This window comes from Eptatretus burgeri, chromosome 2, assembly GCF_056783735.1.
Source record: "Eptatretus burgeri isolate ZD-2024b chromosome 2, Ebu_testis_v1, whole genome shotgun sequence".
NCBI classification, from domain to species: domain Eukaryota; kingdom Metazoa; phylum Chordata; class Myxini; order Myxiniformes; family Myxinidae; genus Eptatretus; species Eptatretus burgeri.
Window position 1 is genome coordinate 105,897,333 of NC_140962.1, and position 25,241 is coordinate 105,922,573.

Below are 25,241 nucleotides of genomic sequence, written 5' to 3' on the forward strand. Positions count from 1 at the left end.
AGCCTCAACTCTGTATCCAAAAAAGTACATTTAGAGAAACTAATCTTCACTCATCTGCAGATTGTTTTTGCAATTTCAAACAGCAATGGAACCAGAATAGACTCATATGGCACTTCATTAGTAACTACCTACCATCCTAAAATATGTACAGTTACTCTTTTTTTTTGACAAGATTGAGGCTCATGGAAGAGAAAGGTTATGGAGGGTATGAAAAAACAGTGGGAAGCGGGGCAAATATTGGACACAATAAGCAGGAGAATTAATTAAGAGCAAAATAGGAAAGAGGGGTGACATGAATTGGCGGTGCACTTGCTGTTTGAAGAACCTGGAGAAAAGAGTGGGATTGCACAGCCACTGGAACGCAGTACTACATACAGTATGGTAGAAAAGAGTAACAAGAGCTGAGGTGTGCAGTCAGCCTGTAGATTTGAAGTTGCAGCAAGAGTGGGTAACTGGAAGAATGCATGCATGGTAGAGTCGCAGGGGAGAGTCAGAGGACTGAGAAAGCAGAGGGACATAAACTAGAGAAGTGGTAAAAACAAAAACAGAGAAGCCACAAACCTGCCTACAATGTGAGAACAGGACCTTATATGCTTCGACCTCATTGTGGAAGATTCTAAAAATGTTGAGAACTTTGTTTTCTATTCAACAGCCAATTTAATATCCATTCAGCAACTCTGCTTCCAACAGCACTAGCTGTTCCATTCTCTAGCAAACTGCTGCAATGTAAAAGCTTATCAAAAGCTTTCTGTAAATGCAGATAAACAACATCTTATTGCACTAGCAAAGCGACCCAGTGAGTTATCTCCTCGAAAAATTTCAATAAGCTTGTTAAACACGACCTACCTTTCACAACAGCCATAATTAATTGAATGAAGTGGTCGTATTGATGAAGACTAGTGTCGATTTACGTTGACCAGAGAAGTAGGACAATGGATGAAATCAATGGAACAATGATTGATGTATGCTAACTATCATGGGAAGCAAGGAGAAGCCGACGTTTCATTGGTTAACCCTTCACTCGAGCAAAAGAGAGAGAAAGTATGGAGCGATAGTTCATATAAGCTGGGGTGAGTCAAATCTGGATGGGTCAGAGCAGGGTTAATGGGGCATGCAAGAGTGAGACGAACTTATTTTGACAATAAAGGTCCATGTTTAGCAGTTAACAGTCAAGCGGACTGGGTGAAAGGTGAAAATAATAGGGACCGGGTACCAAGACATCCTGCTTTGATGCAACCCCGCTTTGATCACCTGACCCATGACATTTTTTAATCCCATTATTCAATTGAATTCATAATGGGATTAAAATAAATTCAATTTAAATCAAATGGAAGAACAAATAGGTACAGTCCTGCATTGGAGTAATCCAAAGGAACCCAAACAAGCAGAAAGCAAAGATGAAGTAATCAGGAGGAACCTGGATAGGATTCACATTTCAGCTGCTACTCCTCCAACCTCAAACCCATCCATGTCCAGCCAAGTTTGCCCAATTCCAAAAAAAGAAAAAAAGAAAAAAAAGAACCTCTATCAAAAAATTAAAATAATTCTGGCTGCCAGATCATGTGACCGATCAAGTTGAAATTTAAAACATGTATTCCCCATCATTACCAGATCATAAATATGAAGTTTCACTTCGATTGATTCAGCAGTTGCAGAGAAAACATTATTTAATATTTTTCTTCAATCCAATATGGCTGCCAAACCATGTGACATATGATGTCATATCTGTGAACCTTTTGTTCCTCATGGATAAGTGGCCATATGTGTAAAGTTTTGCCTAAATCTTTTCAGCCACTTCAGAGAAGAAGATTTTTGAAGGTTAAAAAACCCAAAAAACAATATGGCTGTCAAATCACGTGACCGATGACGTCATCAAAAATTTTTCTGTGGATAATTTTATGCCTAGATGACCCTCAAAAATGTTCATACTGATCAGATGTAGCATTCTAAATATACAATAGCGAACGCACCCATGACGTCAGTAAAAAAAATCAAAAAAATCACACATTCCCCATGACGAGTACTTGCTACAGGCTGTTTCAATTTTTTCCCGAGTGTGGTTTCAGAGATACAGAGGTCCAAAGTTTTTTCCGTTTTTCCAACATGGCTGCCACACCAAGTGATCTATGATGTCATAATTATCATTATAACATTCCACATGAGTAGTCACACCAATGGTGAAAATTTTGTCTCAATCTGACAAGCGGTTGCAGAGAAAAACAATGAAAGTTCTGTGCTGACAAATAAACAGACAGACGCAGACAAACAAACAAACAAATGGACCCAAATGCAATACCCTCTCCTTCGGCAAAGGTAACTCGAATGAGCAATCAAAGATCGCCTACCCTCTCCTGGACTTGTGTTGTCTGATTTTATAGTACGTATTTTATAGACGTACTCAGATTCTAATTGTACCGTACATACTTTATAGACGTAATCACATTCTAATTGTACATATATATATATTATATATGTATATATATGTATATATATATATATATATATATATATATATATATATATATATATATATATATATATATGATCTCTGCCAGTCGGTCTGTCTGTCTGTCTGTCCGTTTAGGGTGGGGCTTCAAAATCACATCGCTGCCATTTCATTCGCTCCCTATAGCCTCTTTTACAAGGCTCGCACTTTCGTACACCCTCATGGCTTCATTTAAAACTCACATTCAACATCTGATAACATTTTTTGTAGTCACTAAGATGGTTTATGTTTTGGTTTCAGCAAAAGGTGAAAAATCGGATGAATATTGGTGTTTTTAGAGAAAAATGCATTCTAATATCCGTTTTGAATGTATCTGATTGGAGGTGATGTGAGGAGGGGTACAGAAAGGAGGAGTTGTGAGGGAAGAGTGGTGAGGAAGAGGAGAGGGGGGATGGGAAGTAGAAGAGCGAGGGTAGGGGAGTAGTGAGAGGAGAGAGGGAAAGGAGGGAGGGAGAGTAGAAGAGTGAGGGTAGGGGTGTGGTGAGAGGAGAGAGGGGGAGGAGGGAAGGGGAGTGGAAGGGCAAGAGTTGGGCTCTCTGTGAGGGAATTAGTTGTGACGCCGTGTTTAATGTATCTGGTCGGACGCGATGTGAGGAGTGGGGTGGAGTAGTGACGGAGGAGTCGTGATAAGGGGGAGGAGAGGAGGGAGGGGAAGTATAATAGCGAGGGAAGGGGGACTTGTGATGAGGAGGAGGAGAGGGGGAGGAGAGGAGGGAGGGTAGAGGTCTATGCGAGGGAAAACTGAAGGTAGCGATCGAACTGGTGAAATTATATTTTTTCATGTACCCAGGGTATATGAAAATAGCTTATTGAAGGCGAGTTTACTCTTTTTTCAATGATATAATGAAACAATACTTCAAAAAACTTTGTAAGCAATATAGTCCAGCAGTGTAGTCTGATATTTCAGATCAATTTTTCAAATTTGCATAAAAGCACCAAAATTGGTACACATGTAGAATAATGTATTCCGAACAATTCTAGATATGGAGCCACCCGAGATTGTGCCTTGGTCAGCCAAAGCTGCCCCTCAGCCAAAGCTGTCAGCCAAATTATCATCTCAAGCGTTCGATTCAGTGAATCGGGATGTCCTCTGGAGGATTCTTGGTCTTTGTGAGGTGCCACCAAAACTGATCGATCTGATGTCTGAACTCTACTCTGGTACTGAGAGTGCTGTGAAATGTGGTGGTACCATCTCTGACTTATTTCCAGTTGTTACTGGAGTTTGTCAGGGGTGTGTACTTGCCCCCACACTTTTCAGCACTTGTATGGACTGGATTTTAGGGAGGATGTCGGAGAGATCAAGCTGCGGTGCATCGTTTGGGAATGTCAAGATCTCGGACCTTGATGTCGCAGATGATGCAGTCATCTTTGTGGAGACTTTAGATATCCTTTTGGGGGCCCTCAAGGTTCTGAATGAGGAGTCGGAGCTACTGGGATTACGGGTTTCTTGGGTCAAAACTAAGAACCAGGCTTTCAATGACATCTTGGATGCTGCTGTCCTGTCTGTGTCTGTTTGTGGTGAGGATGTTGAGGTCGTGGAGAGATTCACTTACCTTGGCAGTGATATTCATGTCTCTGCTGGCTGTGAGTCGAAGGTCAATAGACGTCTGGGTCGGGCCTGGGGAGTCATGGATTCACTGGATCATGGGGTGTAGCGCTGCAGGTACCTGTGCGGGAGGACGAACGTCCGAGTCTTCAGGTCATTGGTGCTTCCAGTCATGCTCTATGGATGCGAGACTTGGACTTTGACCAAGGATCTGAGACGGAGACTTAATTCATTTGGTACCAGGTCTCTTCGGAGAATCCTTGGCTATCGCTGGTCGGATTTTGTGTCCAACGAGCGGTTGCTGAGAGAGACTCGGATGAGATTTGTTACCTGCATAGTCCGTGAGCGTCAGCTGCGGCTGTATGGACATGTGGCTCGTTTTCCTAACGCTGATCCTGCTCACCAGATTCTCATGAGTGGAGGAGGCCAATGGGCCGACCACGTGCCTCGTGGTTGCAACAGGTTGACCGGCATCTCAAGGAGATGGGGATGGGCCTGTCATCTGCCTGGGGGATGGCCAGACGGAGGCCCCTGGAGTACCGGTGGAAAGTGGAGGCAGCAACACGCTGTTCTGGTACATGCTCCCATACCTGGCCCGACCTGATCATAAATTGGAAGTCAATCGGACTTGAAATGGCATTTTTATCGCAATTTGAGAGTTTTGACCCGACTCCCCTGACATGCGACCCCCGACCGCTAAGAAGGGTGTTGGTGTGACATCCCAATGAGACATTTGGTTGGATGCAGTATTGGAAGATGCACATTTTGGATTTGGTTTGAAGTCGATACGACCATTTCAGCGGACGTTATTGCGAAAATAAGAATTTCGGTTTTTCGGTGACCTTGACCTTTGACCTAGATTCACCAAAAACGACAAGTGTCGAAGTTGGACCATGGCCGATGTCTGTACCCAGTTTGGTCATGATCGCTGAAATGGTGTGCCTGCTACAGGGTAAACAAACACACAAACAAACTGACAGACAGACAGACACACAGAATGACACACACAACCGACCAAGATAATTGCCGAAATCCGAAGGATTCCGGCAATTAAAAAACAACACAAAATGACCCAAATGCAATACTCTCTCCTTTCATGAGGGTAACTAGAACTGGCACTTGGTGGAGTGCATACCTCCACCAGGCTGAACAGTTTACGTTTTCTCTCCCACTGATAGGCCGGATCTGGATCCAGACCGAAATCAAAATCTAATCAGCTTGTTCGTGTCATGTACCCAACTCATCCACCAAGTTTCGTCTGAATACGTCCACAACTGTTTGAAATATCATGCTATGTATATAATAGTTTTTGACCCTATCTCTCAATGGTGAAAAATCACCTGCATAATTTAAAAAAATTCTCATATCCGGATTCAGATACTGATCTTCACCAGAATCGAATCAATTCGTCCTCGTCACACGTCCAACCTGTCCACCAAGTTTTGTCTGAATCTGTCCATAACCTTTTGAGATATCCTGCTCACAGACAGGCGGACAGAAAGATAAACAGACAGAGAAATTGACAAGGGTGAAAACATAACCTCAGTCCACCTTTGGTGGCAGAGGTAATGAGATGAATGAAATAAATATAAATTCAGCAAAAATTATATAACAAAATAGACAGCAAAATTTTAAAATTCTAAAAATTAAAATTAAAATAAACAAATAATAAGTAAAAAAATTTTTTTATGATATAAAGGGGGAGAAAAGGGGAAATGGACAGAAAAGATAGAAGACAAAAAGTAGGAGAGGTGAGGTTGCTAAAATGAGATACAATAAAATACAAGCCGGTAGGCGACATGGGTGGTCGCTACATAATTGCATACTAGTCATATAGTTTTTGACGGATCGGGCTGAAACATTTTGACAACGTGGTTGATTATAGTGCACATAAAAGCCTGGAAGGCGATTTTTGATTTTCGAAAAAATAATTTTTTTAGGATTTTTCAAAAATTTCAAAGTCCTGTTGCGAGGCAACGGTGGCATCCATAGTAACGGTGCTCAAAAGCATACAACTAGATCCTGGTATGGAACCTACCTGTCAAGTTTCATCAAAATTGGTTGACTCCTTTGGCCTCCAGAGCTGTCCATTACATACAAACAAACATACATACATATATACAAACATACAGACAGACAGAAAACCTGAGAATAAGGGTAGTCTCGTGACCACCCAATAAGGGGAAAACAGAGAGAGAAATGGAAATAAAAAATTGCAAGAGACGTGAGGTCCATCCATCCATCCATCCATTGGGACCATACTGTGCAGAGCGTTGGTGCTGCCTACGCATTCCCCTTGGCTATTGGGCACAATCCTGGACGGGTCGCCACTCCGACACAGGATAGCAGAAAGCTGGCACTCATTTTTACCGACCTTGGAAGGATGATAGGCAGAGATAGCCCCACCTGGTATAAATTCAACAGCTGAGCAGCATTTGAACTCAGGACCCTGGGATCCCAAGCCCAACACCCTAACCATAAAGCCAACACCAGGCATACGTAAGGTCGAAGTGAATGAAATGCACCCGTTGAGGCGGTGGGAAGACAAAGTGCCGATCCTGTATTTGAGGCTTTGCTCTTTGCATTTACAATTGTCCATGGTGCTGAAATGGAGAGAAATACCTGAGACAGTTATGTGACTAAACAAATGCAAAGGGAGATTCAAGTGACAATTAATCGGATTGGAGAGGTCTGCACTTTTGCATCATCCATCGAGAAAGTGTTCAAGAAAGTGATCGCCCAGTCTTCACCCAGTTTCACTGATATACGTCTTCTTGCAGAGAGCGCACACAATTCCATAAACCACATTTGAGGAGTGGCCTGTGACTTTCATACTAATTTTGGAAGAAAGTGATTGTCTTGATGAAAGGACAAGTGTTACAGCGACTTGGTGAGCACTTGAAAGCTCCTGGTGGAAAGTCAGTAAAATTATCTTTCAACCAAGGAAATTTCTCAAATTTCTGTCCAGTTTGAAAGACGTGAGAGGTGGCTGGGGGAATATCAAGGTGGTTTCAGGATCATTCTGTAAAAGCTTGAAGTTCCTTTGGGATGGTGGACTGATGTGAAGGGATCCTTTCTTCTATTTTATTTTTTTGCTCAGAAGGTTGTTAAGCCGTCTGCCCATCGGTGTTAAGGGCGTACTCCAATGCACCGTCCACAATAGAGGTGGGAAGGAAAGGCATGACATGTGCAAGGTCATCAATGAACATTTGATTTTTATTCAAAGTCAAATAAATTGATTTGAAGAAATTTTATTTTGAATCAAACCCTGCTCTTCGATAAACCTTGCACTTGTAGAGAGAAAAAAAGGTCAGAATTGTTACTATACAGATGAAGGAGCTTGACAGTGGAATACCTTCCTTCATCAAGGACCACAATTCATGCACATACAATCTCTGTACAGTTCAGGCTTCCCTTTATTTTTCACTAGGCACATCAAATCACTGTATGCCATCATCCCCAATGATGAGGGTATTCAGGCTCTCAAATCACTTTTTTATTCTTTTTTTTTTTACAATATGTGGACCACCGAGGAACGAAGCAAAGAAACAATTCTCTGCCACACCAAACTGGTCCCCAGTCTCGACCGTTTTTCATTTGCCGACGCATTCCACAAGCAGACGAACGTCATCGCCATGAGCACCAAAATGGGTCCCCGGCAATGCAAATCTTTCCGTCGGTTTAATTGAGAATCAAATTTTCGACCAATTTGACGGTCCCACAGTAGAATTGTTTCGCCGCTACATACTGTAGATGCACCAGTGCCACATCCTGAAGCAGAGAGGACCTTGAAAGGTTTATCAATTTTGTCACTTCCTTCTACCCTCCTCTCAATTTCACATGGAAGATTTGTGAGTACCTCTGTCACTTTTCTCAACATCAATGTTTCAGTTAAAGAGAACAGACTTGTAACCAATATCCATTACAAACCTTCAGATTCACACAGCTACTAATATTCATCCTCTCATACCTCCCAGCTCCAAAGTTCAATTCCAAATTCCCAGTTCCTCGGGTTCCATAGTAGTGTAAGCCCACAACACCGACAGACAGACGGCTTTACAGCCTTTGGAGGAAAAAAAACCCAAAAACAAACGAAGAAAGGATCCTGTTCACACTGATCTACCATCCCATCAACCTTGCAGTCAAGAACATCATCCAGAGGAACTTTAAGTTTTTCCAGAATGATTTTGAAACCCCCTCAATTTCCCCACAACCGCCTCTGATATCTTCTTAACTTGATAGAAATTTGGAGAAATTCCCTGGTTAAAGGACCATCACCCTCTGATCTCTCACCAGGAACGTTCAAGTGTTCACAAAGTCACTGTAACACTTGCTCTTTTAGCAAGACAATGACTTTGCTCTCAAGACACAAAAGCAGGGTTAAAGGCAAGAACTACTTTGACTGTACCTCTGCAAATGTGATCTACTTAATCACATGCAGTCTCTCCAAGATCTACATCAATTAAACTGGACAAAGACTGGGCAATCCTTCCCTGAACACTTGCTCGATGTCTGAACCAACAGCACAGACCTCTCCAAGCCGGTTTGCTCGACATTTCAACCTTCCTCGACATTCATTGTCACATAAATCTCTGGTATTTCTCTCCATTTCAAGAACACAGACAGTAGTAAATGCAAAGAGCACAGCCTTATCTACAGGATCGGCACATTGACTCCCCACAGGAACAATGAGCACTTTTCAATAACTTAGACATTCCGTCTCTTGTGACTTTTCAATCCTTTCACTGCTTTTCCCCCTTTTATTTTACTTTATCTCATTTTATCTATCTCACCTCTGCTACTTTTTCCTTTCTCCCTATGTTTTCTCTCCAATTCTCCTTCACAAATTACTTTTTTAATTTATATAATTATTACATTTTATTTACAACTTTGATATTATATAATTAGGAGCAAAGTTACCCAACGTTGCTGGGCAATGGAGGGTCCATCCTCACACCCTTTCCCCTCCCTCCTCCCATCTGTTTCCCTCCATCCTCACACCCCTTCCCCTCCCTCCTCCCATCTGTTTCCCTCCATCATCTCACCCCTTTCCCTGCCTTCTCCCACCCCACCTCTTCCCCTCCCTCCTCCCACCCTTTCCCCTCCCTCCTCCGAACTCCAACCTTCCACTCCCCCCCCCTCACTAAAAAATTTTTGCAGGGCATTTAACCACATTTGTGAAAAATAAATAATTAAAATAAAACCCGCTTTCGATTCCTACTAACCTCCAACTTGCTTCGTTGCCAATAACTTGCCACGTGTTGTGTCAAAATCCGCCCCCAAATTCATCAAAAAGGCAGGAATTCATCAATATGGCTGAAATAGGTCACGGTACAGATGTTTATCCTCGTCACCACGTAATGAATCTGGGGTGTGTTCAGTTACCAAGTTTCTTGTAGAGCGCTCACCAAGAGGCTTAATCACTCAAGCATGCACTCCATTTGAAACCGTTGATAAGGAAGGAATAGATGGCTTGGCAAGCACTAGCTAGCTGCTTGGTACTGAACACACCCCTGGACATCTCGATAGCACACAATACATTCAAAACGCTGACAAAAGGGCAGTTTATTTAATTCGAGAAATAATACTCATGACTATTTTCATTGTAGTGCTTGTGTGTAAAACGTACTTTATTCAGTTTTTAGATCCTCGTGGAGGATCTCTAAGTCTTACTCACATTGTTGTTCTTCATCTTCTTCTTGTGGACTTTTTTGTTTCACAGCCTACAGTTTTCATCGAAACTTCCTGAAACTTGGCATACATATGTAAAAATACCCTGCGCAGACTGTAACCATCTCCGATTTTGAAAATTCTTCCTCGAAAAAAAAGTTATGACGTCAAAATATCTCTGCTAATGGAAATCGCCTAAAAAATTATCTCCGAAACTAGGCAAGCTTTTAAAATTCTGTTTGTGGGAATCGAACAGGGCATTAGCAGAGATGAATTGCCGCACATATGATACATCACTATGACGTCATATCAATTTTTATGACGTCATTCCTATTTTTTGACATTTTTTGTTTCACAACCCAGAGTTTTCATCGGATCTTCATGAAACTTGCCATGTATATGCAGAAAGCCCACGCGCAGGCAGTAACCATCTCCGATTTTGGAAATTCTTCCGAGAAAAAAAGTTGACGTCATAATATCGCCGCTAATGGAAATCGCCGATACCATTATCTCCGAAACTAGGCAAGCTGTTTGAATTTTGTTTGCGGGAATCAAGCCGGGCATTAGCACAGATAATTTATCGCAAACCTGATACATCACAATGACGTCATATTCGTTTTTATGATGTCATCATTAAGAGGACGACGATCTTAGCTCATTTGAGCTTGTTAACATGGTATTTTAGGTTTTACAATGTAAATAAACTCAGAGGTGATGTTGAGTGTACGAAAGCGTACATGTACATTTTATATAACTCTAAAGTGTACATGTATATTTCAAAATGTACGTGCACATAACTTATTTAAAGTGTACTTGTACATGACATAAAGTGTACGGTACAGAAGTAAAAACAGAAGAACAAATATTCCTCGGGAATTTCCCCGGCCTGCTGACTAATTGATGACACACACACAGGAATTTCACGACCAAGCTGATTTTCGTCGCCTCTAATGTCTATTCACTTCACATAATATGTGAATCACATGTTCATCAGTTTGTTTATAAGCTCACGATGGGTGCGACCGGAGGGAGGAATCACATATATGTGTGCACCATGCGTACGGCGGTTTATTAATATCCTTATTGTTTAACGGCCACAATTATTCCCAAGTTATTGTGGGATTTGATGGGGGAAACTTGGCCCAAGACTTTCACGAACCGGCTGGCCAGGCGTTATGTTCAATGGGGCAAGAATTTGTAAATTATTCAAGGGGCTGCCGATATATCACCAATTAATAATGAAGGGCACGCACACACACACACACACACACACACACACACACACACACACACACACACACACACACACACACACACACACACACACACACACACACACACACACACACACACACACACACACACACACACACACACACATTTTAAGGCCATCTTTCCCTGTGAGAGTGGGGGTTGGCCTTGCGGATCCCATGACGATCTTCCATTATGGTTCCCTTTTTGAGACAATGTGTTTTTATGGCCAGATGCCCTTCCTGACACCAACCCTTTAGTCACCTCTTACGACATGCAGGGATATGGTGTACCTATCCTAAACCGGGGCACACACCGGGACATCCCAGGAAGCTAGTACTCACTTTGCCGACCTCGGAAGGATGACAGGTCATGAAGGACACCATGGCATCTTTAATTAAAGTCACCCACCAATACTGGGAGACGGGTCGCCAGTTGAACATCTATCCGAGAAATGTCACACATTGATGAATCACTCTGCTTGTGAAACACCGGGATGACAGAGCTGGGTCGGGATTCAAACCCAGGCTAGACAGCTTAGAGAAGAGTATGCATAGCTCGAGGCCATCATGCCAACACCCGTGCTAATATTATCATCAGTATGCCATTTTCATTGGATGGAATTGACCGAATAATTTGTGGTTCGAATAATTTTGATGAAAAATATGACTTTGATGACGTAGATGCTGGAGTCGGGATTGCAGGAAGATGCATCAACAACCTTAGGTATGCTGATGATACCACTCGGTTGGCAGAAAGTAAAGAGGACTTGATGAAACTGCTGCAGACAGTGGAGAAGAGTAAAAAGGCTCGTCTATATTTAAACCTCACAAAGATTAAAATTTTGTCAACTGAGAAGATCAACGTGTTCAGAAGAGGTGTGTTCCACGACCAATCAGCTTGTATCGCACTCACCAAGTGGCTCGCTTGATTTTAAGCACTAAAGCAAGCACTACAACAAAATGGTTGAGAAGGACCGACTGGCTTGACAAGTGATAGCAAGCCGATTGATAATGGAACACACATCCCCAATGGATGTGGCAAAGGCTGCAACCAAGCTGTCTTTGGCAGAAAGCAGTTCAGGATGGCGATGCTTGGAGACATCTGATCATGAATGTCACTAGAAATCGGCCACGACTTTACGGAACTGGATAACTGGTTATAATAGTACTGACAGGTGTGTGTACCAGCGACTGTTAGCCAATACACCGCCCATACGTAAGTACGTCAAGTTTTCTCCAAATTTCCCTCTGGCGAGTATTAAACAATGCTATCTAACCTTCGGAATATGGTTATGCATGAAAATAAATGTCACAGTTCGGCCATATGGGTGTCAGTGAAATCATGGCAGGGAGAGGCCCCAAGATATGTTATAAACAATCCATATACAATACCCATGTAACGTGATGGCGAGAAAAATCGGACAGGCAATGGGATTCATCATTCATGCATAAAGGCTCATGCAAGCAGCTTTGTTAAGCAAGGATCGTTGACACTTATCTAGAGGCCGAGCAAGTCAAGAGGGCTCTAACCCATTGGTTTGAACGAGACGCGATAAGTATAGAATGACTTAAGCACATCACATTTCTCCAAACTTCTTCCAGTTTAATAGTGACTGTTTAAAAATGCAACTGTACGTTGGACAGAATTGACTCAATCGCTTGTGGTTATAATGATATTTACGTCCGGAAAGTGTGCTCCTTGAAAGCCATGATAACCCATTATACACCTCAACACGGAGTTGACCCAAGGCGCAAATCCCCCTTGGAGAGGGGGGCAAATTAAATCACTGCAACCTCCGTAGTGTGACCCTTACCCCTCCTGTCAAGTTTGGTTGCGATTGGATAAGTAACGACCAAATGTATTGCGGTTAAAAAAAAAACAGTCAGACAGACCGACAGGCACCAAATTGCGTATTATAGTAACATGATAGAAGACGCATTGTTCAGTCTTCAAATGTACACCAGAGGCCTATGGCGCCTCAGAGCTATTCAAAGCAAAAACGATGGCGGCGATTTCTGGGCCGCTGGAGGGAAAGGCATGGCCTGGCTAAAAAAAGAAAGCACTAATGGGCAGAGCTTTGACGCTGGGGGAGAGGGGGGAAGGTGTGGCCTGTAGAATGGGAAGTGCTTATGACACACAGACAGGAACTGAGCTTAATATCTCACATTACTATCATTATATATTTCTTTTATTAGTTGTAATTTTATTTGTACTACTTTTCAAAGTTGCTTTAGCTTATTTATCTCATTGGCAATCACTTGTTTTTATCCCCCGCCATGTGGCGGAAGGGGGATATTGTTGTCACCCAGGTCGTCCGGCTGTCCGTCCGTCCGTCAACATTTATAGCTGTGAGTGTGATAACTCATAAACTGTTCGCTATATCGATTTGAAATTTGAGTCACACATGTACCACATGAAAAGGAAGAACCCTATTGATTTTGGGCGTGGCCGGATCCAAGATGGCCGACTGGGGCGGCCATCTTGAAAAAAATGTTTTTTGTAATAAATGGAAAACCGCTTATCTGATTTCAATTAATTTTGGTTACTACGTTCCTCACCCCTGGGGAACTTTTTTGAGATGATGACCAAATGGTGTCTTGTTTCCAATTCATCTCCCTCTTTATCTGGAATATGTATGACCTTTTTTCATTCAATGGCGGGGGATTCCCCATCTCTGATGGTATATTTTTCCCTATTATTTTCACTTTTTTCCTCGTCACCTTGTCTTTCAAACCCTGAACTCTGACCCTTTATGTCAAATTCAGTCATTCTCCCCACGATGTGCAATTGTAACATATTGTCAATATTATGCAATCAAATTGAGTCAACAATTGGAACTTTTTTTTTGTATACAATGTCGAGGCTCATATAAGAGCAAACACACAGAACGTATAACAAAGGGAGCAAGAGACAAGAGGGGTGGGAGAGGGAAGCACAAAACAGTGGGGAACAGAGATATTGAGAGATCTGTGGAAGGGAGAGCGATGGGGCATTGCACACGAGGTAAACAAGATGGACAATAAAGAAACACCTCACAGCAATTTGTTGCAGGTCAACATATTATTGTCATCTCTGACCACTTGGACCCACTCACCTTTGACTAATTCACCCGCAACCGATATTAACCCTCGCCCCCCTCCCTTCTCTTTATTTTGCTCCAACGAAGGGTTAATGCCCAAAATGTCAGCTTCTTGCTTTCCACGGCGGTTAGCACATCTCAAACGTCTTGTTGATTTCATCCATTACAAATAGGTCAGATCATATGAAACTTTTCAATAGCTTTTTATAGCCTAAATTTAATTTCAATTGCCTCACCAATTACCTGGACTGATGTTGGCTTAACAGTTAAAGTGGCTGGCTTAAGATCTTAGGGTCTTGAATTTGAACCCGTCTTGTCGTTAGATAACACCTGGTTGGTTGACGAAGCCTGTCATCTTTCCGAGGTTGGCAAAATGAGTACCAGCTTAATGGAAAACAGGGGGCACTGCATCAGCGGCACATCCTCACTCCCAGCAATGATTAAACCAGTAGGCACAGGCTGCATACAAAATAATAAATAAATTCCCTTATAATTCTACTGAATACGTAGCCTTACTGCCAAAGTCAATCTATCAAATAAATCAGATTTGTAGATTATACGAAACGGTTGATGCATGAAAATTTGTCAATATGACATAAAACGTTTCCTTGGTATTTCTAAAAATTGAAATTTAATTCATCTGGACAATTGAAATGGATAAAGCAGCAAATATAAGTGTTTTTGTTTTAAATTGTAACATGAAGTTATCAGAACAAAACATCGATTCGGCCACAACACAAAAGAGATTTGTTACAGGTCAACACGGACAACATGCGGTCCAATGCCAAATGCTATTTTGAGTCCTCATCGCAATTCCACGGCTTGAGTTTGCTCCCTTGACCTTTTCAACCGAAATATACATATATTTTAGAAGACAGTGTTTTCGTTTCCAAAATTTAGACACCAAAGTAATTTTTCTCTTCTCTGCCTCTGGGAAAAGCTGCCTCGGTGAAGTGCAACGAGAGTGCAGAGAATGAAGGAAAAGCAAAGCAATGGTTACGGTGCCAGCATTTTCATGGCAAAAACCCTCATAATCCATTCGGCTCCATCAGCAAACTAGCCTCCTCGTTAGGCGCCGGCATCAAGTTCGCCTTTTGTGGACTTCAAGTGGTCAGGAAATGGGCTGACCCCGTGAAGCAATGCGACTGCAAAAGCAGCTGAAAAAATAGTGGCTGTTCGCGAATCAAAGGGAATCGTTTCAAAATTTTTGGTCGTTTTATCCGCCTTATCTGAAACGAAAATTCGTATTTGCCATTCGCACATCTGTGTAATCATGCCATTCAGGTCCTCCCCACAGCATTCACTCACTCACTCACTCACCCTCTCTATCTCTCCCCAACTCTACCCGACTCTACTCCCCCTTTGACCAATGACCCTTGCCCTCCCTTAACAAACTGCCCACATTCTCAACTCGTAAACTCACCAATGATACCAGTCGTCACAATGGTCACAGCCAATCATTGGACTTCCATCATCAGGCTTTTTACAGCCAGGACAAATCCATACCATGTTGCCTTGTTCATCCTGCACACAGGCAATGTGTGAAGCAAAAGCAGAACAACAGACAATTAGATCCGTGCAGCAAGGTAACATTAAAGCTTAAATTATTTATTTATTTATTTTTTTTTTAAATCAAACCGGCCAACCTCTATCCCCAGCAGTCTCACTTTCAACAACAGTGAAATCAACATTCAAACTGTTTGGAAGTGCAAAGAATGCTGCCCTAATGAGTAAATCACAGCTAAGCCAAAGCCTGAACATGTCTTTTCTTTTTTAGCAGTTTTATTTTCTTTTATGAAAGATGACCTATTGATCCAGGGTGGTCTGGAACATTGAGACCCTTTAGAGACTTTCAAAGTTGACATGATGTTCTTTTTCATTGCAGACATACTCATCAGCAGTAGTATAATTTAGGATATGTCCCATGTGGAGAGCTAAAACGTATGTGCACTTCCCATCTGGAATTACGTGGTCCCACCTCTCATGAAACAAAGATGAAGGGGTAAACCTTTGACCATGAGAGCTTGTAAATTTCCACCCACAGCTGCAATATTGTTTTCAGTCAACTGGCTGTGCTCATAACAAACTGCCAGTGACCTCGGTCTCTTCTGAATGCAGCGGCCCCAAAAAGATGCAAGCCACAATTAGGTTCACCATAAAGGTGAGACTATTGTCCGGTTGAGCTCACCACAAAAGTACTGATTGTCTCGGTGGTCACGGTCCGTGCCATCGTGGCTGCCGAAATTGGCCGTGATCGAAATTCTGGTGAGGAGCCACCTTCTGAAAGACCTCGCAAACTGCCTGGCAGGACTGAGTGAGGTAGGGGTGATGATGGAGGTGAACGTGTTGGTGACATTGATGAAGTTGAAGAGGCTGTGCCCAGAGGGGGTGGTGTTTTGGACCGGGACGGTGCAGGGGACAGCTTCTTGTCTCCACCAGCCTGGTGGATCACCCTGTAGAAAAGGTGCACAAAACAAGCCATACCACCACAAACATTTTTTTTTCTTCTTCTTTAGAACTAAAAACAAAAAATAAAGAAATTCTTGTTTAGTTTTCTTGTCATTACAAAGGTGATCTATTCTAATATTTTGCTCCAGTGATAATGAAGATGAAAAACAAAAGTCCTTACAGTGGAAGTTGTCCTCCAACTTTAAGTGTAAGCTTGGGGATGGCAGGTGAAGGGCTACCACTTGGCTGTTCTTGCTTGATCTGTGTCAGGATAAAAAAAATTAAAGACTTATGGTACAAACTACAGAATGTCCAAGCAAACCAACAATGACCTCCCCAACATTATCAAGTGGGTCAGCTATCAGGAAAGGAAAAAGCACTTACCTTATCGTGCCTGTGCTTCTCATCCTTTTCCTTGCCTTTCTCTTTCTTCTTCTTCTTCTTGTCCTTCTTCTTGTCTTTCTCTTTGTGTCTCTCTTTTCCTGTAATATCTGAGGTCCTACCCATCTTTCCCTGGGCCTCTGCCCCAAATAATGAGAATGAGCCTGCAGCCTTTCCGAGCTGGAACTTTTCTTTCCGCTTATCCTTTGCCTTGTCACTACCGCGGTCTTTTTTCCTGTCCCTGTGTTTCTCCTTCCCTTTTTTCCCCATAATATCTCGTCCCTTTCCATCTGCCTTCATGAGGTCCTTGAGTTTGAATGCTCCTTTGTCCTTGCCTACCTTTCCCTTTCCTTTATGTTCCTTCAAATAGTCTTTTTTCCTTACCTTATCACGACCTTTCTCTCTTCCTTTAAGCCTCTCCTTCATCCTCTCCTTTTTCTTTAGCTTCAAACGAAGCTCTTTTTTCAGTTTTCTGCGAACCTCAGAAGCAGCTGCTATGACTCTACCTGGTGCGAACACCGGTTCAGTCGCAGAGACCTTTTGCTCAGATGGCAGCTGACTCGCAAAGTCTTGTTTTGGGGAGGAAGAAGGAGAGTGGGATGACTGTGAAGAGACATCCATAATTGGGCTTGGTGGCTGAGAGATTGGCACATCCAGGCCAGCTTTACGCACAACCTCATTGATAGAATCATCCAATGTCCACGATGACCCAGGGTGCATCGGTTCTCCATGGCTGGCTTTTGAGTCCAATTCTGGATTAAGTGCTGGCTTGGATGTTAAGGCTACATCAGGTGGACTCTTGGTGGCATCCTGGACAGGCCGAAGATGTGGAGTTATGAGGATCTCATCATCCGATTCAGAGAAAGCAAATGGGTCAGCCTCTTGCTTTGCACATGCTTGTGCAATGACAGCATCAATCGAATCAGTGATTGTTCGATCTTCCTGAGTTTTGTTTCCAGTGGCATCCACAATTTTTTCAGCTGGTGAAATGCCAGTAGATAACTGCTTAAGCAGTTCCTTTGATGTTTTCTCTTGTGCAAGGGGCACTGCCAAAGCTTTGGTGCAGTCTTCCGTCTTGATCGTGCCCGGCACGATAAACTTGGACTTCTGCTTTGTGGATCCTTTTAAACTCTTTGATTGGGCCCGAGACTTACATTCACGTGCAGGAGACTTTTGCCCAGATAACTTTGAAATTCTTCCTGGACTAGTTCCAGAAGCAGGCCCAGTTGAGCTTTTGGGAGACTTTACAACTTTGGCTGTGCCAGCAGAGGCCCCCTGTGTTGAAGGCAGTTGGATAGATGGCTTTACTTTGGTTTGTGATGAATGCACTGATGTAGATGTGAAATTCTTAGGTTCAGTTGTTAGTTTGCTTGACTTGGGTACAAGGGAAAGCTGTGGAGGCTCAGGCGATGAAGGAGGTGAGTCGGAGTTGTCTGCTGAACATACAGGTGATAAGACAGGTGGTGCCCGCTGCTGCTGCTGCTGCTGCTGTTGCTGCTGTATATTTAGGGGCCGAAGGGGTTCACGTCCATCTATTCCAAGTTTAGGCTGCTTAATCTGTGATGGCTGGGCGACAAATGGAGGTGATCCCGGAGACCCTGGGCTGCTACTGTCTGCCGCCACAGCTGCAACCAGAGCAAGAGTTCGTTTTCGCATAATAGTGTCATCAGAAACAATCTCTCCTGGCTCCAGGCCATCCACCAACTCTCCTTCTTCCTCTTCCTCCTCTTCTTCATCCTCTTCCTCTTCTTCATCATCATCTTCATCCAGAGATATCTGCATAGCCTCAGCTGAAGTTCCCCCATCTCTTGGTACTGGTTCATCTTCCTCTGCGGGAATATAAAATAAAACTTGCAAAGACAACACAACCAAAACAAAATAAATCACAACAAACATACATATCTACGCACGCACGCACACACGCACGCACACACACAACCAAGATCAGCCTATCAACATTTTGCGTCACATAAAAGGTGAGCCTTTCAAGTGTCAAAAGGAAAGAAAACGACATCATGAAGTTTCTTCAATATGCTCAATATATTTTTCACATCCTCACCCTTCTTAGTCATGGAAGGATGGCTAACATGCTGTAAATCAGAACAGCTGCATGCGAGATCACTGTGCCGGCTCTCTTTAGATCTGAATTACGAATTACACAGCACTGCTGTTGCCAAATTCCCTACGTAACAAAGCAATAAAACAATAATAGATGTAAATCATATGTCAATAAATCTCATTACCACATTAACAAATGCAGTTACATCTTGAACAAATAATACTCCAAACGAGAAAACAAGACACGAAACCAAATGCACACAATCGTTTAAACGAAAAACCAATTCAGGTTGTTTCATCATCTTTCTTTTTTGAAGACACGGTAAAGCTGCAATACTGAAAACATTTGACTTTGTTCTAAGAACATGACTGAAATGGAAAGGGTGAGAATCTCTTGGACTTTATCTGTGGTGCTTTCTGGCACCAAAGTGCAAATGCAAGTGGCAAAAATTGCCTGATGCAATACACCAACAGAGATTAACAAGTGTGACTGGGTGGGGAAAACAATGTGAGCAACGAAGTGTTTAATAGAGTCTGATTTCCAGCTGAAAACACCTGGATTATCGGTTGGGGGGGGGGGGGAAATGAGTGCATCAGACGGGCGCAACTTTCGTATCAAATCCCGAATGACCTTGAAATCCACAATTACTTAAGTCGACATGGAGATGAGGCACCACCCGGGCACGCACATGCTGCTTGATAAATTGTATGAGATAAGGAGGCAGACAAAAGGCCGACGGGATTTTCCAACCATTCCCCCCCCCCCCCCCGCCTCGCAAATCCCGAGCAGAGAAAAATAAGTCGATGACAAAGAACTGTGCACAACAAACAGTGCCATTAATCTCAGGGTGAACATCAAGCGGATTTTCAAAGGTGAACTAAACTTGCACTGTTACCTGCGTAAATTACGAAAATGTACATTATGTTTCAAAAAGTTGAAACACCCTTCCTTCCCCTCATCCCAAGGAATCTCACAGTAAGGCCAAATTATGTCTTCCTAACATATTCTAAAAGTCCTTTGTTCTCTTTCTACAAAGTTATTTCCCTTCCTGATGCGTTCAGTTGGATTAGCCAGCGCGTGTATAAACCTCTGGATGACTCCTTCGTATAACCATGTTTGGAGCTCCTGATGGCTGGTAATGAGGAACAGCCGTTTGGTTTGGCTGGAGACAATGTTCGCCAGAGAGAATGACAAAAGAGGGAGGAGGGGGGGGGGAGGAGTGGATGAAGGGAGACATAAAGGGGATGTAGAAAATGTTTTTATCAAAATGTTTGCATCTTTCCTTCCACAAAAGGATAAAAAAAGAAAAGAATAAAAAATTATGATAAAATAAACAAACTCCTTACAAATGATCGTTGATGACCATCTGCACTCGTTACTCATCTTCCCAATGAATCAGGCCCCACTGAATGCTTTCCTACACTTCAGCTCAGTTTAGGTCAGTGGCCAAAAAACAGAAAAGCTGAAGCAACACATTCAACCACAAATTCATATTGCTTCATGTAGGTTTTTCAGCACAGAAGCAGCAACAGCAACATAAATATAAAGGGGTCCCCAATATGCAGTGTGTAAGAATACCTTTAACGTGAGCTGGTGTGCAAACCAGATTTAAATAATTCCAAAAGGTTTGTACAAATAAACTGACCCCTGCAATGAAGACCATGGAATACGAATGGTGCAGTATCAAGACACACTAATCTCAATGCCACAGAAGAAAACACCAGCAAAATAACGAGAAACAAATGAACAGACCCCTGTCATGAGGCCAAAATCTCTGCCAAACAAAAATACTGCCAGACTGACCAACCAGCAGAGTTAAGCAAGAGGAACGAGAAGGATTACGCTGCGACAGCAAAACATAATGTCGAGTAAGCAAGGGCCTCTGCAGGCTTACCACTGAGCCTTATAATAATTGGCCGCAATGTTCAACAACACTTTGCACTTCAAATGCATGAATATTTGAGCACAAATTCAAAATATTTTAAGGATAAAAAGTGTGAGATTTGTAAGAGATTGCATTTTGTCCATTTCTGACTCATTTTTCATTTGGAAACAGCCCAATCGTTCTGAATTTCCTTCACAATCCATGGTGTAATTGTATATATGAAAGTTCAAAACTGAAGGCACCACTAAGGAGTACGGCTGCTCAATAGGTAAGTCTCGGGAACTGACGTTTTGACAGCTCGCTCAAAATAGCCCGCTTGGTGGTCGAAACACCTTGCCTATTGAGCAGAGATACTCGTTGGTGGTCCCTTCAATTTTGAATATGGACCTTCCGAACTACAAGTTGAGTTGGCAATACAGTCCAAGAAAAACGACGCTCAGACTTTTCGGCAAATTTTCCCAACAGGCCACAGATGTCCATTACGCGTTCCCTTTATGCGAAAGCACAAGGGAAAGACTCAATTTCCTAGTGACCTTGAGATGAAACCTACAGATTATTGGTGATAGTTCAAGAATAAAGAAAGGTGTTTAACATTTCCTGGGATCAAAGTTGCAAGTTTGATGCAATCAATGAAGCCAATTTCTGAGCAAAAAAAAAAGGACGTATAACTCATCTGAATGTCAACAACCACAATATAAAAAAAGGTTGCACACAGTAAAGTTCTACAAAGTTCCCGGAGGCTCCAAGGCTCAGGATTCGGGCATGGGTCGAGAAACATGGCCTTTCAAGCCATTAACCCACCCACCGCTATCTGCACATCATTCCCACGACTCAGATAGGAGCCATAAAGATTGCTCGTTGCAGGAAGCTTTGCAGCCATATAAGCATTCCCACTGGATTGCAGGGCTAGCCAAACATGGTGTCTCTCAGTCAGGATTGGAGAAAAGGTGAGGACACATCACCCCTTGCACACAAACTTGAAAAATATTAAAAGGAAATAAGAGCAATAATAAAAAGGAACTTCTCCACTCATTCCTTCTGCAATTCACCATCCCTGAACAGGTCAATAAGCCAAGAGAAGTCATGTTCAAAAAAAATTCTCCCGATGCTCAACTCGAGCTCCGAAGAGCAAAGTTTTGTTTCTTCAACTGCATTTCTGTCTACTTTACTGCTCTCTCAAGTCTATTAATACATTACGGCATGTATAATTGAAGCTGTTCTACACTCCCACATGCTCAGCAAATCCTCTTTCACTCCCCCATCCCACCATGACCGCTCCTCAGTGGCAGCACTGGGACGGCCCAGTCTCCTAAGCTGCCCATTAAGTCGTGGCTCGGCCCACGTGGGTCCTGCGGGGTTCTGAGTTGAAAAGGACCGACTGTTTAACATGGGAAACTGCGGTAGGAAGCATCTTTGAGCCGCATTAGGAAAGCAAACTGTGATGGACAGTCAGAAATTAACTCCACTTCCTTTCAAAGTCTCCTTACACATGTGAATTAACATTAGCTTGGGCGATTGCAAACTGCATACCCAAGAGGCCATCTATATATTACATGTGCAAAGAGAGGGGAGGTTGCGGGTGCAAAGAGAGGGGAGGAGGGGGGAATGGAGGTAAATTGAGAAAAAGGATTGGAAGAGCGGGGAGACAATGGGGAGAAGGTAGGATAAATGGAAAGATGTATGTAATATTTAGACGGCTTTAAACATAACCCTCTTTCGAAAGATCCTTGAAGGAGCTGATTCAATATTAAGGTACAGCAAAATTAATTTCAAGCCAGTGTATCAATAACAAATAAATTTACACCTGCGGAATTAAAGGATTGTTTTAATGAAACATTTTTTACAATTGTTGAGCAGTCATAACAACTGTAAATACGATCGGTCTGGCTATTAAAAAAATTTGTTTCCAAGATGTTTTTAAGATTGCCATAACTCTTGAAACGAAAATGTAATTGGCTGAGATAGAATACACCATGTATTGAATATCCAGACATCATACAAGATCATGAGCTCAAAGCAGGTGAAATGGGGTTTTCATTAAGTTCTAAAGTAGATGGTTGGATTCATTAAAGTAGACAGCTGTGATTTGACGAGTGAAGCGAGGCGTTGTTTACCAGGCAGAGTGTCCGGGGGCCACATAGGACCCTGGAAGCTCGAGGAGTCAAGATGCTCTGAGTGGCTATCTGAGCATATTTAAGCACTTCACTTCACTTATCCTGGGGTATCCAATGAAGGCAACTTTTTGACTGATTTCTTGCATCAATTTGTTTAGTGAACAGTTTTGAACTTTGATCACCGATTTATGATTTGTCTTGAGAAGAATACCACCGTTGTCGTACTACAGGGTTCCCACTCAATCTCAAAAATGAAATTCCCTGACATTCCCTGACTTTCCCTGACTGTGTTGGTAAAGATTCCCTGACCTTTTCAAACGTAAAAATTTATAAAGTTATTTTAGTCGGCTCCTCCTCCCCTTCACCGACTCCTTTCCATCACCATTTTGATTTATACATGGTGTACATGCAATCATTTTCAATTCTTTTCTTCTTTTTAAAATGCCAATACTAGCAGAAAATTGTGTCCGCTTCAAAATTTTATTTGAATCTTAAAATATGTCGGCGTGCTTTAGACAACTTCTGAATAGCATTTTTGTTGGGAAATTAAACTGATTCTTCATTTGGGTGTTAACTTCGGTCTTTTTGAAAATGGTCCAGAAAGTACACTTTCCCAGCTCGTACTGGCATTTTAATTTTTTTATTAATATAAAACTTACAAAACACAAATCATACTAATGTCAAACGTGCCAGGTACCATGACTCGATCAGAATTATATCAGAATTTTTTAGCAACATTTAGAACATCTAAATCTTGCAAAATAACAACGAAACATTGATATTGTTAATGTGGCATTGCAGACAAGCAAGAACACCCGATGATATTGCAGAAATGACTAACAGACTACTATATTGTACATTTTTCTACAAGCATCTGGACCTAAAAAGGACCGTTTGTTGAACTTCTACGGTTAGGTGGGTACTCCTGTACCATTCCCTGCGGATGCAGGTACGTTCACCGCCGCAGAAGTGAAATTACTCAAAATGTTACATGGGAAGTTGCAGTAACAGTCGAGATGTTATATACTAGAATTGCGAAAATGTCAATAACATCAAGCAGCGTGTGTAGCTTAGAATTATATGGTCGGCAAAAACGAGCAATGAAGGAAACAAATGTGAATTATTTGAGTAACGTTATTACAATAGTTAAGATATACAGTATGGACAGTTGCTTACATTAAGAGAAATGTCAGTTTGTTACTTCTTTAGTTTCTGTAGTTCTGCTATTTCCATATCAACCTTCCGAGATTCAGTTGCTGCTTCTTCCATAAATTTTGCCTTTTTAGTCTGAAGCACTTTTATCTGCTCACATGCTTTCTTTTTAGCTGCAGTCTTTTGATCGAGCTCACTTGTGGCTTTACGTTTACATTCCAGTGCTTCAAAAGGGGTGTTTTAATTAACCCAAACACCCAATTTTCACTCTTGCACTTCCTTGGAGTTTTCTCCGTAGTCATGCAAAGTTTCAGGCCACAAGCCTTCATGGTTTGGTTTCTTTATGGTTTCAGGTTTCTTTATGGCTTTATGGTTTCAGGCCATGAGAACCCCTGACATACATCAACCGTGGCTTATCAATGTTCACAGAGGTGACTCCACCTTCTGCCTGCACAGCATCATGAAAAGCATCTGCCTGCACAGCATCTGCACAGCAAACAATTCATGAAAAGGGCAATAAAGAAAACTTTTATAATCATGAACAAAATAATTGACTGGGTATAAAGGGTACGAATTAAGATCATTAGGCACTAATCACACATTTCCCTGACCAACAAAAAAAATCCCTGAAAAATCCCTGACTTTCCCTGACCAACCTCAATTCCCTAACTTTCCCTGACTTTCCAGGTCAGTGGGAACCCTGTACTAGTGTTTCCCACCAATCATCAACTTGAGAACATAATAATTAATTGGTAACATCAGAGCCCATGAACTTTACTTAGGAGACAGACACAATCTGGTCTATCGACTGAAAATTACCAAGAAAATGAGATCATCTTCTATCATTCTGAATTATGGTTTTCATCACACATACAGTATTAATAACGAGTAAAAGTATCCATCCCCAGTGTTGGGAAAAGTTTAAGTTAATCTTTCAATATAAATTATTTCATGGACTTTAGAAAGATTTATTGCGTTACACTAGGCAGGGTTTTGGCTTAACGGTTAAGGTGGCTGGCATAAAATCTTAGGGCCTTTAGTTCAAGCACCTGTTATTCCCTTGAAGTAACACCAGATCGGTTGACTCAGCCTGTCATCCTTCCGAGGTCAGCAAAATAAATTCTGGTAATGGGGCATCAGCGGCATG

At 42.2% G+C, this 25,241-nt stretch overlaps 1 protein-coding gene across 6 annotated transcripts in view; it reads right to left on the reverse strand.

The window, feature by feature from the left end:
- TAF3 (TATA-box binding protein associated factor 3) overlaps window positions 1–25,241 on the reverse strand; it is a 111,642-nt gene that overhangs the window by 34,396 nt on the left and 52,005 nt on the right. For all 6 annotated transcript variants that reach the window (XM_085870600.1, XM_085870602.1, XM_085870601.1 and 3 more), the window contains exons 3-6: window positions 16,888–18,713; window positions 16,685–16,764; window positions 16,244–16,508; window positions 15,479–15,579 (exon numbers count right to left, since the gene is read on the reverse strand). In XM_085870600.1, the coding sequence (XP_085726726.1) occupies window positions 15,479–15,579; window positions 16,244–16,508; window positions 16,685–16,764; window positions 16,888–18,713 (2,272 nt within the window). The remainder of the gene's footprint in view (window positions 1–15,478; window positions 15,580–16,243; window positions 16,509–16,684; window positions 16,765–16,887; window positions 18,714–25,241) is intronic.